Here is a 14,300-nt window from a genome sequence, read left to right on the forward strand (position 1 = left end):
TCTGACATTCCACGCTCCGATCCGTAGAACGCCAGTTTTCTTTCTCCTGATAACGACGTCCTCTTGAGTAGACCCCGCCCGGAGATCCGAATGGGGGACTATTTTACCTCCGGAATATTTTCCTCTAGCGGACGCCATCATCTTTTAACCTTACAGTAAAGCTCCATGCCCTCGGTAAAAATTACGGCTGTAGTTTCCCCTTGGTTTCAGCCGTTCGCAGTTCCAGCACAGCAAGGCCGTTGTGGTTAGTGTTACAAGGCCAGATCAGTCAATCATCCAGACTGTTGCCCCTGCAACTACTGAAAAGGCTGCTGCCCCTCTTCAGAAACCACACGTTTTTCTGGCCTCTCAACAGATAACCCTCCGTTGTGGTTGCACCTATGGTACGGCTATCTGTATCGTTGAGGCACGCAAGCCTCCCCACCAACGGCTAGGTCCATATTTCATGGGGGGGGGGGGGGAGGAAGTAAGCAGTACTCATGTTGATATACAAGTAAAAAAATGAATTAAAAAAACAAAAAACAATTATTTAGAAAAAAGACAAATATTTTGTGAAATGATTTGTCTAAAAATAAGAAAACAGTTTAGATAAACATCTGAGGCGCGTTTTAATGATGGTCGAAATGATATGTCTCAAGATATGGCTTTGCCACAGTCTGGGGGCTTGTTTATAGAATTAATCTTCACAACGCAGCGGAGTGTGCAGTGGTTTGAAACTTCCTGGCAGATGAAAATCGTTCGTTGGAGACTCGAAACTGTGACCTTTGCGTTTCGGGGGCAAGTGCTGTACCATGTTAGCTATCCAAGCATACTCACGGCCACCCCTTCCCCCTCACAGCTTTACTTCCGTCAGTAACTGATCTCTTTCCTTTCAGGAGTGCTAGTCGTGTAAGGCATGGAGGAGAGCTTCTAAGAAGTTTGGACGTTAGGTCGTATTTGTTTTCGTTCCGTTACAACATCTGACCAACACTGAGGACGATGTGAAGAAACTTACGACCCAGTAAGAAGACTATTTCGTAACACTGATACAGCTTAGAGTGACGTGCAACTTTAGAGAGGCATACTCGCTATTCCTACAGAGTAATCCTAAAAAGTAGACACGACAATGTTTCACCAAACCTACAGAATGAACCACAGCATAAATCATGACTAATGAGATTTCTATTTATACATATGAGAGTTAGAAAATTAAAAAAAAATTCTTTAATGATGGATTCCCTACTTTCTAGTTGCATAAACATAGATAACATAACCGTTATTAAATTGCAGAGCGACCTACATTTATATATAAGACGTATAACGTAACATGAAAACTTGGTTCAAATGTAGAACTTAGAACTACTTAAACCTAACTAACCTAAGGACATCACACAACACCCAGTCATCACGAGGCAGAGAAAATCCCTGACCCCGCCGGGAATCGAACCCGGGAACCCGGGCGTGGGAAGCGAGAACGCTACCGCACGACCACGAGCTGCGGACTGAAAACTTGGAATGGTATGCGCAATTAAAATAAAATTCTCAGTTAGGTGCAAAGGAAACTCAAAAATAGTAGCTATATTGTTTCCCAATAATATATCAAATGGAATCAACAAATAAATTTATAATGTGAAACAACATAACATGAAATGTAAATTCTAAGAATAAGGTTTAAATTTTTAGTTATTAAGACCTCTTTTTACGTACAGATCTACTCGTAGTTTTGGCTTTATAAGCCATTTTCGACTGTTTACCCAGAAAAAGGTGCAACACGCTTAAAATTGGCAGCCAGTTTACTAGGTGTGTTAGCGTGCTTAATGGTTTACAAATCGTTTTATTTGTAAACAATTACGAATGGTAGCGTCTTGCGAGAATATACACTGTTAGAAAAAACTTTGTTCACACTTTTAGAGGTTTCCAGTTCACTCAAGATTTATTGTTGCAACAGTGCATATGGAGCACAGCAAATGATTACATTTACAGATCAATAGCTCAAGAGGTTCTGAGGTATCAGGTATCGACCCATGCCGAAACACCCATATTGGTAAGTGTTGTAACCTCCACGGGCTGCAATGCAGGCACTGACTCTGGTATCCAGTCGACCGTGCAGGCGGCGAATACTCTCCTGGGATACGTTATGCTAGTCCCGCTCGATCCGCTCACGTAGTTCGATAAGAGCTGTTGACAAGTCGCACGAGTCACTTCTTGTACCATCACACCCCACACGTGCTCGATTTGAGAGAAGTCCGAAGATCATGACTGAGCCGTGGTAAAAATTGCTGTTTTGAAGAGCGCGCAGCATCGTGTAGTGTAAAGCAGTCGGCCTCCGTGTCTGGCGGTGGCGCCGCTGTGGCAGTCGCAGCTTTGGTGTCTCCCTCTGGTGGGAAAGGGGGAAGGTTGCCTGTTCACGTGCATTTAAGGGGCGCTATCAGCTCGCCAGTGGGTCAGTCTGAGTCAGTCTGGGTGAGTCCTGAGTGAGTCTGGGGTTAATCTCTCGTCCCCAGATTGCTAGTCTGTCTCTCGTCCGAATTTGTGGCGCAGTGAGAGAACTCAACGAGTGGTCGTCCGGTCGGGGGCTTAGTTCCTGCAACTGAGTCTGCGTGTTAGGCCGCCAGTCTGCTCGAGTTGCTCAGGCAACGGTCATTGGCAGTTGGATCGATCGGTTGGTTGGTCGGTCGTGCTTTGGGAGTGCTGCGTCAGGTCTTCCCCAAAAATCGCAATTTGTTAGAAGTTAAGTGATTGGTGATATGTTGTTTCATTTACTTGTTAACTTCTACTTGTTTTCTTGGTGAGGTTACCAGCTGCTTTGTTTTGGGGTCGTCCCACCATTCTTCTCCGTTTGCCCACCCACAGGAAGGTGGTTATTTATGAATTGGGTGGTCCGTTTTTCCCTTGTGGAGTAGGGGCGGGTTAGAGCAACCTGCGGTTCGGGTTGTTCGGTAATCTCCCTATCAATCTGCCGTACACTAATAGCTGCCCCTGTCGTGTTTGTCGGATTCGGTGTGTTAACGAATTTATTGCTTGAGGTGTAACAGCCTAATTCCTGTATTATGTTTTTATCTTGCCTATCATCCTGTGAGGCGGTATATGTGTACTGTAGAGCATGTTTGGCCAACCTTGTATAATTTTATGTAAGATTGCATTTCATGGGATTTTATTTAAATGGTCATTTTAGTATATAAAGTTGCCACCCTTCCACCGTCAGACTTTTCTTAGAATTTAAAATCAAGTTTCACCTTCGGTGGTAAGTTAATTTTTTAATTTTAGTGTTTTGTACCATTTCCATCCTGCCTACGGGGTGCATAGTTTGTTCTGCTTGTGTGAATTGTTAATACTTTTACTTTAAGGTAATCTGGTGTGTTGCAGATTTGCACCTGTGTAGTCTTTCAGGGGTTGTTGTGAGCGGTCGTGACTACGGCTGTGTCAAAAGGGAGCGGCAAGGTTCTCAGCCCGAAAGCTCATACACTCAAAAATTTGTTTCTTTCTGCCTCTGTATAAATTGTAACTTGGTATTTAGAGGGTGTTTTCTGCTTATTATTTTAAATCCGTTTCTTAAAAAAAAGGGCTTTTAGGAATAAAATTCCCGTTTGTTAAAAGGAATTTCATTTTGATTTCATCAGTTACTCCCTGGTAACTACTTCCACGCTCACATAGTGTGATTAAATGTGTTAATGTTCTTGATGAATCGCTAGTAAATAAAGTAAATTATTAAGAAAAGGTTTTGAAAGTAAATTCACGGTTCAATGCCTTCTAGGAAAGTTGCTGCACATCTTGCAGAACACTTTGAGTTTCACGGGCAGTGCGTGGGCGTGGGCGAGCATTATCCTGTTAGAACAACACATCAACTTCCTTTTGCTAGTTTGACAAAAGAATAGGTCAAACAACATTCTGCACGTACCGAGTGCTGGTCAGCGTACCCTCCATAAACACCAAAGGTGAACGAGAGCTGTAACTTATCTCACCTGAGACCATGTGGCGTGGAATGGGGCCGATGTGTCTTGGACGAATGGACTCTATGGGACGGCGCACACCAGGTTTACGTCGTACGCGCAAACGTCCATCATTTGTGTGCTGGCAGAACCTGCTTCCATCGCTGATGACCACGGCGCGCCATTCCAACTTCCAAGTGATCCTCTGACGGCACCTGTCGAGGCGAGCACGTTGATGATGTGGCGTGAGTGGAAGACGGGCTAGAGATGTGCGTACCCGTAGTCCCACTGCTAATAATCAGTTTGGAACAGTTCGTGTTGACATGCCTGGGCTTACAAACCATCTTATCTGTGCTGCGGTAGCTGTACAATCTGCCACTGCTTCCCTTACAAGACGATGATCCTGTTGGGTTTCTGTGTAGCATGGATGTCCAGAACTTTATCTGAGAGTGTTGGAATGTTTACGTGACCACTGATACTAACGTTTTATCAGTGACGCAGCATGTTGAACTCGTGTGGCAGTTCTCCGAAACGACCATCCCGCCACCCCAAAGGCCATAATTTGGCCTCTTTCAAACTCAGTCACATGGCTGTAGGAAGCACATCTCCGTGGCATGGCTGCCTGCTTGCTTCACACGTTCGCATCACACTGAGTCTTCTGGCTGTGAACATCCCTATTGAAGGGTAGACACAAATGGCGCTCTGGTAACTATGCCACTCCACTATCTATTCACGGACGACGTTGAAACCATTATCAGTACATCTACTACTCCTAAGTTGGCATATGCCGACAACAATGAAAAACGACATTGTCTTTCCAAGTGTGTTAATATTTTGTTTCCGGCACTGTATATTCAGTATACTCTTTACCAAAAATGTAGTGTGTAAACCATTACACACTGTAGCACATCGTATGTATTAGCCGCTGCAATATTTTAATTCGTGTGATACCTAGGTCTGTGTTGACACTAGAAAATGGCTTCTTAAGCCAAAACAAGTGCTGTATTTAAGAAGAGGTCTTAACGAACATGTAGCCAAAGTGGAAAAATGTCGCCTTCATTCGAGAAAAGTTTGACTGTGGGACCCATTATAAAAAAGATGTACACTTCAAGCACGAGATTCACTGGGTGAAGATTGGATGTGACACGTGACCAGCACTTGGAATTACTTGGTGAGTCGCCGTGTGTACGTTTGTTCTGTTGCAGACGTGCAGTTGATGTCGTACATCACCCTGTGTCTGGGCCTGCTCACACTGCTGATCAACTGTATCCTGATAGTGGGCGTCTGTACGGTAAGCAGTTGCGCGTTACTGGAACGATGATCACCCACTTTCAGTATTTATTTCATGACACACTTTTCCTCAACTACATTTTCATATCAGAAACTTAATTGCTGAGACTTTAGCCAATGACAAGAAACGTTTTTTTTAAATATTACACGAACGAATTGAACATTACAACTGCGAACCATAATTATCAAAGCTTTTACAAATATCACCGCACTGCGCAGTTAATGAAAAATATTAATTGTGTCGGGAGTAGGCATAGATGGTACAGAGGCCGTCCGAGAGTTCACCTGCGCTCACAGTGGCATATGTTGTTAAGGGAAAAACAGAACATCAGTTCTAGATCGACTTCTGATTCTGCCATCGCCTGGCGGTTCAGGCATAGTGGTGTTCATGAAAGTGCACGATTTCTGAATTGACTGCGTGCTGGTGGAATGAAAAAGCAAATTAGCCGTGTTAGTGCGGAAAGTCTTGCTGGAAATACTGCTGAATCGAATACAAAGGATATCGGAGGTAGATTATGGCTATGGGGGAGCACCAAATTGTGCAGCAGAGTATCGATTATCCAAAACAACAGTAGACGTCGGATTTTTGGATATCCTACTTTTCGGATAACAGTTAGTGAACAAGTGTTCATAGGAATGTAAAACAAAGGAACACTGAATTAAAAGCAAAACTGTACATACATATTTTGCATCACGCGTCTTACAAATACGTCGTAATACAGATAGCTGATTACCTAACCTATCCTGGGAAGTTCAAACTGGCTATTAAAGTAGGTCTTTGGTTTAGGAAAGTAAGTCCAAAATACTTGATTTAAAGTTCAGACTCGCTATTTTTTACGCTAAAAATCCGAAACATTTTATAGAGAATGGTAAAGCATCACATTCTTCTTCTTCTAACAATTTCATATTCGTTTCAAGGTAGTGAAGTATTCCTAACTGGATGCTCCTTTTTCAGCACAATCGTTGTCCTCGCAACGAAAATTGACTCATCGTCCGTCAATACTAAATATTTAGGCCATCAGCATCTCATCCGAAGAAGTCTTAAAATTATCCTGATCGCGTTCCTCAAATCCTGACGCTACTTTAATCAGTTTATTCAGTTCGGATACGAATTGTCTGTCTGGTGGCTTTTCAAGGTGCACTGATATGCTCATCCGCTATGTGCAGCGTCTAAATCTTGGTTTTCTGTCGTTTCCATTTTTTTTTGCTGGCAGGCTTCCATCTTCACTGAAAAGTGCAAACACAGATTTTGCAGTACCATTCTTGTCCTTCCTAATTTCCAATATTGTTGCACTGCCAACTCCATATTGAAGAGCTAAGTTTGTCCACTAGCACCTTTTTTCAAGTGGCCCATTATTTCTAGTGTACCGGAAACACTAAGAACAAGGCGTCTACATTGAGTCGTCATTGCGACCGGTACAAGAACAGCATGATGTTCTGACGTGAAAACAGAACTGAAACAATGACAGTTGGCAAGGAGGACGAAACCGCTGAACTGGCCCACCCAGTGATAGTAGAGCTTTTACGTGGCACACACGCAGATTTCAATTTTCGGACTGGAAGTCTTTCGGTTAATTATTGTTTCATTTGGTCAGTATTCGGATAAACGACACTTCGTTGTACTCAGTAAGTGCTTACCAAATGAAATCTTTTTGGCATTATGATTGGCTTTCGATGTTACATTGCTGTTCAGTTTTACAGAATAACCCGGGCTAATGCTTTTTTCCCCTTAAAACTGATACTGGCCAGGGAAGTCTGCAATCCTACAGTTAATATCTATCACCTGGTTTTCAACCTTATTATCTAAGTGTACTTTGTTTCTAGCTCAACTGGTTCTGTACTTGTTTGTGATATTTTTGTGTGGTTTATGATATAGCTGCATTACGTACAATGACTACGCAGGAAATGCCTACAATTCGTCGAAGGCATTTTTGTGAGATACGACGTATATCGTTCAGTTTTACTATCACTGATGCATGGTATAAAGTCTGTGTGTGTCGTGGGTGGACTCTGTGACCTCCATTCACTAGCTGTATCCTCCGCCACATTGTGTCAGGTGATATGCTAGTATTTGAAAAAGTGCAGTTATTCCTACTTACGTAATCAGTGTTACAGTACTAACAAACAGTGATAATGGTGAAAACCTTTTCGAAATAGTTACGGATTTCCAGCACGACGGAATAGCTTGGGTCAGCAACTTCTGTTAATCAGTAGCACGAACAACCAGTACGAGTTTCAAATTTCTACTTTTTATGCATTCGATGACTAGTTTCAGGCCGAGACTCAATTTTCAAATCACCATAACAAAGCCGAAAATGGCATTTTCGAAGATGTCAAAAGCGTGCAACGAATACTGATTGTGGAAAAACCGGAAAAGAAGGCAGCCGAAACTTTTGAGATGTGATGACACAGAACAACGTTCATATTAGGTGGACTGATAACATCACGAATGAGCAGGAGAGTCTGCAGAATTGGCGAAGAACAAACGGAGAATACTGGAAAGAAAGAGGGTCTGGGTGATGGGATACGTGTTACACATCAGGAAGTAACTTGCATTGTACTACAATAGTAGTTCCCAACCTGGAGGGAATTACCCCCTGAGGGATTAAATTGATTTCTCTGGGAGGGGGGGAGGGGCGGACTGCGAGGGGGGGGGGGGGTTAAAACCGAAGCGTTCAATTGTGTTTCGCTCAAAAAACTATATTTATTTGGAAAAGTAGTGCGAAAAACCAGTCCAAGATGCAACTTTTTACCTTTTATTCACTATACGAGGGGCGTTTGAAAAGTCCGTGCAAACATAAAAACTATTTACTTGTTTGGGGTAAACCTTTTTTATTTTTCGACATAGTCTCCTTTCAGACTTATACACTTCGTCCAACGCTGTTCTAATTTCTTAAGCCCTTCCGAACAATAGGAATTGTCCAAGTCTGCAAAATAGCTATTAGTTGCTGCAATCACCTCCTCGTTTGAATAAAACCTTTGTCCCGCCAGCCATTTCTTCAAATTGGGGAACAAATAGTAGTCCGAGGGAGCCAAGTCTGGAGACTAGGGGGGATGTGAAACGAGTTGGAATCCTGTTTCCATTAATTTTGCGACTACAACTGTTGAGGTATGTGTTGGTGGATTGTTGTGATGGAAAATGACTTTTTTGCTGTCCAATCGCCGGCGTTTTTCTTGCAGCTCGGTTTTCAAATGGTCCAATAACGATGAATAACATGCACCTGTAATAGCGTTACCCTTTTCCAGATAGTCGATGCGGATTATCCCTTGCGAATCTCAAAAGACAGTCGCCATAACCTTTCCGACCGAAGGAATGGTCTTCTCCCTTGGTAACCCATTGTTTAGATTGTTCTTTGGTCTCAGGAGTATAGTAATGTATTCACGTTTCGTCGACAGTGACGAAACGACCCTTAAAGTCCTGTGGATTCTTCCTGAACAGCTGCAAACCATCCTTGTAACACTTCACACTATTCCGATTTTGGTCAAGCGTAAGCAATCGCGGAACCCATCTTGCGGATAGGTTTCTCATGTCCAAATGTTTATGCAAAATATTATGCATCCGTTCATTAGAGATGCCCACAGCACTAGGAATCTCACGCACCTTAACTCTTGTGTCACTCATCACCATATCATGGATTTTATCAATTATTTCTGGAGTCGTAACCTCCACAGGGCGTCCAGAACGTTCAGCATCACTTGTGCCCGTATGGCCACTCCGAAAATTTTGAAATACTTATAAACTGTTCTAATCGAAGGTGCAGAGTCACCGTAATGTTTATCAAGCTTTTCTTAATCTCCTGAGGCGCTTCTCCTTTCCTAAAGTAATGTTGAATCACCACACGAAGTTCTTTTTAGTCCATTTTTTGACAGTCACTCGACGTCCTTGATTCACACGAATGCCAAGCACGAAGAAATAGACCAATATGGCTGAAACTTGGTGCGCGTTATTTCCAAAGATGTTACCAACTAAACATGACCTCGATATTCGCCCGTGGTGCCGTCTTTCGGACTTTGCACGGACTTTTCAAACGCCCCTCGTATAGTGCATGCGGATAACTAGTCATCGAGTGAATAAAAGGTGAAAATTTGCATCTTGGACTGGTTTTTCGTACTACTTTTCATAATAAATTAATTTTGTGAGCGAAACACAATTGAACGCTTCGGTTTTAACCCCCCCCCCCCTCGCACTTCCCCACCCTCCCCTCCCAGAGAAATCAATTTAATATTCCCTCCAGGTTGGGAACCACTGCTGTAGTACAATGCAAGTTACTTCCTGATGTGTAACACGTATTCCATCACCCAGACCCTCTTTCTGTCCAGTATTCTCCATTTGTTCTTCGCCGATTCTGCAGACCTCCCCTGTTCATTCATGATGTTATCAGTCCACCTAATATGAACGTTGTTCTGTATCTTCACATCTCAAAAGTTTCGGCTGCCTTCATTTCCGGTTTTTCCAAAATCAGTATTTAATACCACGCAAAAATCTCCTCCAAACGTACATTCTCACAAATTTCTTCTTCAAATTAATGCGTCTGTTTAATACTAGTAAACTTCTTTTGACTAGGAATCCCCTGTGTGATAGTACTAGTCTGTTTTCATGTCGTCCTTGCTCAGTCCGTCATGTGTCACTTACCTTCCAGGATAGCAGAATTCGTCGTCACTAAGTTCGGTATTAAGTTTATAGTTAACGTCATTTCTCCTATTCCTAATTTCGCTTTACTCTCAGTCCAAATTCTGTGCTCGTTACACTGTTCATTTCATTAAACAGTTCCTGTAATTCTCCTCCGCTTTCCCTGAGAGTAGTAAGGTCATGAGATAGTCTTACAACTGATGTTCTTTCAGTCTGATTTATAATCCCACTCTAGAATCTTACTTTCCGCCACTGCTTCTTCGATGCATATCTTGAACAGTAAGGACGAGAAAATGCATTCCCGTGTTACAAGCTTCCTCGTCAGAGTGCTCCGTTTTTGGTCTTCCTTTCGTATTCTACTCCAGACTCCTCTTGGTTCTTGTACACATTGCATACTACCCGTCTTTCCCTATAGCTTGTTCCTGTTTTTCTCAGAATTTCGAAGATCTTACAGCATTTTACTTAGTCGAACGCTTTGTCTGTGCCGACAAATCCTAGAAAGTCTTGATTTTTGAGTGTTATAAGGAGCAATATTTCTTTGGCAGGCATTTGTTATCATAATTGCTGCGCGGAGTGGCCGCGTGGTTTAGGGCGCTATGTCATGGATTGTCCGGCTCCTCCCGCCGGAGGTTCGAGTCCTCCCTCGGGCATGTGTGTGTGTGTGTGTGTGTGTGTGTGTGTGTGTTGTTGTTGTTGTTAGCTTAAGTTAGTTTCAACAGTGTTTAACCCTAGGGACCGATGAGCTCAGCAGTTTTGTCACTTAGGAATTCACATATATTTGAAAATTTTATTATCATATGTACACTCCTGGAAATTGAAATAAGAACACCGTGAATTCATTGTCCCAGGAAGGGGAAATTTTATTGACACATTCCTGGGGTCAGATACATCACATGATGACACTGACAGAACCACAGGCACATAGACACAGGCAACAGAGCATGCACAATGTCGGCACTAGTACAGTGTATATCCACCTTTCGCAGCAATGCAGGCTGCTATTCTCCCATGGAGACGATCGTAGAGATGCTGGATGTAGTCCTGTGGAACGGCTTGCCATGCCATTTCCACCTGGCGCCTCAGTTGGACCAGCGTTCGTGCTGGACGTGCAGACCGCGTGAGACGACGCTTCATCCAGTCCCAAACATGCTCAATGGGGGACAGATCCGGAGATCTTGCTGGCCAGGGTAGTTGACTTACACCTTCTAGAGCACGTTGGGTGGCACGGGATACATGCGGACGTGCATTGTCCTGTTGGAACAGCAAGTTCCCTTGCCGGTCTAGGAATGATAGAACGATAGGTTCGATGACGGTTTGGATGTACCGTGCTCTATTCAGTGTCCCCTCGACGATCACCAGTGGTGTACGGCCAGTGTAGGAGATCGCTCCCCACACCATGATGCCGGGTGTTGGCCCTGTGTGCCTCGGTCGTATGCAGTCCTGATTGTGGCGCTCACCTGCACGGCGCCAAACACGCATACGACCATCATTGGCACCAAGGCAGAAGCGACTCTCATCGCTGAAGACGACACGTCTCCATTCGTCCCTCCATTCACGCCTGTCGCGACACCACTGGAGGCGGGCTGCACGATGTTGGGGCGTGAGCGGAAGACGGCCTAACGGTGTGCGGGACCGTAGCCCAGTTTCATGGAGACGGTTGCGAATGGTCCTCGCCGATACCCCAGGAGCAACAGTGTCCCTAATTTGCTGGGAAGTGGCGGTGCGGTCCCCTATGGCACTGCGTAGGATCCTACGGTCTTGGCGTGCATCCGTGCGTCGCTGCGGTCCGGTCCCACGTCGACGGGCACGTGCACCTTCCGCCGACCACTGGCGACAACATCGATGTACTGTGGAGACCTCACGCCCCACGTGTTGAGCAATTCGGCGGTACGTCCACCCGGCCTCCCGCATGCCCACTATACGCCCTCGCTCAAAGTCCGTCAACTGCACATACGGTTCACGTCCACGCTGTCGCGGCATGCTACCAGTGTTAAAGACTGCGATGGAGCTCCGTATGCCACGGTAAACTGGCTGACACTGACGGCGGCGGTGCACAAACGCTGCGCAGCTAGCGCCATTCGACGGCCAACATCGCGGTTCCTGGTGTGTCCGCTGTGCCGTGCGTGTGATCATTGCTTGTACAGCCCTCTCGCAGTGTCCGGAGCAAGTATGGTGGGTCTGACACACCGGTGTCAATGTGTTCTTTTTTCCATTTCCAGGAGTGTATTTGCATTGACTGACAAGCGAAGTGGATGTTACGAATTCGTTCAGTCCTTTGGTATTCGATGGGACGTTGTCAGAGATTTAATTTGAAAAATTTAATCCGAACCATTAGAAAAAGACACTTTTGAGCTGTGTTTGTCTGGTATATGTCTAGAACGGTCTTAATCAGGTTTCTACAAAGCTTCCCAGCTTTTTAAAGATAGTATGAACCTAACATTGTTACAAGACAGTTTACGCAGCGCTTTTACAAATTTAGCGGTAAATGTCTGGTTAGTAGAAATGCTTCTGTAGGGTATGACTATTTAAAAATTAATGCTTTTATCATCTTTAAAAATTTAAGGAAACCTCGAAGCGCACGCTATAAGCTCAAATGCTGTTTCAGGAATCCAAGGGTCCTTTGCTGGCATGGACGATTTTCACAGCCGTAGTAACAGTACTGGGAATGGCCCTTTGTCCCTTGACTGTGGAAATATACTTCTGGGACAACAATGTCAACTTAGCCGTCATCATACTGTGCAGCGGTTTCACAAACGTAGGTGAGTGCCAATGTCATATACATTTTAAGCCTTTTCAATTCTGTATTCACTCACATAATTCTTAATTTGGCTTTACAAAATCACGGCAATCGAGGGGTGTGCGGATATTCCTGACTCATCATCCCTGTACTGTAAACTCGTCTCACTACATCGAAGGTAATATGAATTTAAAATTTCTGATCACACATCGACCGCCATCATTTCGTAATAATGCATTTTAATTGTTAATGCAGGTTACCTCTGCGTATTTCTCAAAGAGATAGTTGTCTTAGTTTTAGAATTTTCGTAATGATTCAGATTAAGAAAGCATGTGTTGAACTGTTCGGGGGCATAGCCGCGTTGACGATTTTGTTCTGCACCCAGTTTGAAAACGACAGAGCCAGTCTTCTTCAAATAGTCCGAGCAGTAATCTTGGTCCTAAACTGTGACGCACTGTTGATGTTGCTCTTTTACCTGTAACTGAGCCCGCTTCCTGCTACCCGCTATTCCGACCCCCCCCCCCCCTCCCCCCGCCACCACCACACCCACTTCCAAACCCCGCTAGCACCTCTTGCTGTTCAGTTGTTATACCCTTGCCATGCCTTTCCCGGGTGTCACCCTATCGTGTTGGGTAAGTTTACCACTAATCTCGATCATCTGAGTGCCGGATCGCAAAAACTTTGTTTTAACTGAATCCTTCACTACCGCTGTGTCTATACAGGGTGTTACAAAAAGGTACGGCCAAACTTCCAGGAAACATTCCTCACACAGAAAGAAGGAAAATATGTTATGTGGACATGTGTCCGGAAACGCTTACTTTCCATGTTAGAGCTCATTTTATTACTTCTCTTCAAATCACATTAATCATGGAATGGAAACACACAGCAACAGAACGTACCAGCGTGACTTCAAACACTTTGTTACAGGAAATGTTCAAAATGTCCTCCGTTAGCGAGGATACATGCATCCACCCTCCGTCGCATGGAATCCCTGATGCGCTGTTGCAGCCCTGGAGAATGGCGTATTGTATCACAGCCGTCCACAATACAAGCAGGAAGGGTCTCTACATTTGGTACTGGGGTTGCGCAGACAAGAGCTTTCAAATGCCCCCATAAATGAAAGTCAAGAGGGTTGAGGTCAGGAGAGCGTGCAGGCCATGGAATTGGTCCGCCTCTACCAGTCCATCGGTCACCGAATCTGTTGTTGAGAAGCGTACGAACACTTCGACTGAAATGTGCAGGAGCTCCATCGTGCATGAACCACATATTGTGTCGTAGTTGTAAAGGCACATATTCTAGCAGCACAGGTAGAGTATCCCCTATGAAATCATGATAACGTGCTCCACTGAGCGTAGGTGGAAGAACATGGGGCCCAATCAAGACATCACCAACAATGCCTGCCCAAACGTTCACAGAAAATCTGTGTTGATGACGTGATTGCACAATTGCGTGCGGATTCTCGTCAGCCCACACATGTTGATTGTGAAAATTACAATTTGATCACGTTGGAATGAAGCCTCACCCGTAAAGAGAACATTTGCACTGAAATGAGGATTGACACATTGTTGGATGAACCATTCGCAGAAGTGTACCCGTGGAGGCCAATCAGCTGCTGATAGTGCCTGCACACGCTGTATATGGTACGGAAACAACTGGTTCTCCCGTAGCACTCTCCATACAGTGACGTGGTCAACGTTACCTTGTACAGCAGCAACTTCTCTGACGCTGACATTAG

General features: G+C 44.4%; 1 protein-coding gene across 1 annotated transcript in view; it reads left to right on the forward strand.

Moving 5' to 3' along the window:
* The window catches only part of LOC126470548 (uncharacterized), an 81,290-nt gene that overhangs the window by 52,047 nt on the left and 14,943 nt on the right, over window positions 1-14,300 (forward strand). Inside the window, exons 6-7 of the mRNA XM_050098521.1 lie at window positions 5,114-5,199; window positions 12,434-12,583. Coding sequence (XP_049954478.1) covers window positions 5,114-5,199; window positions 12,434-12,583 — 236 coding nt within the window. The remainder of the gene's footprint in view (window positions 1-5,113; window positions 5,200-12,433; window positions 12,584-14,300) is intronic.

The sequence above is a fragment of the Schistocerca serialis genome, chromosome 1 (genome assembly GCF_023864345.2).
Source record: "Schistocerca serialis cubense isolate TAMUIC-IGC-003099 chromosome 1, iqSchSeri2.2, whole genome shotgun sequence".
Lineage (NCBI taxonomy): Eukaryota > Metazoa > Arthropoda > Insecta > Orthoptera > Acrididae > Schistocerca > Schistocerca serialis.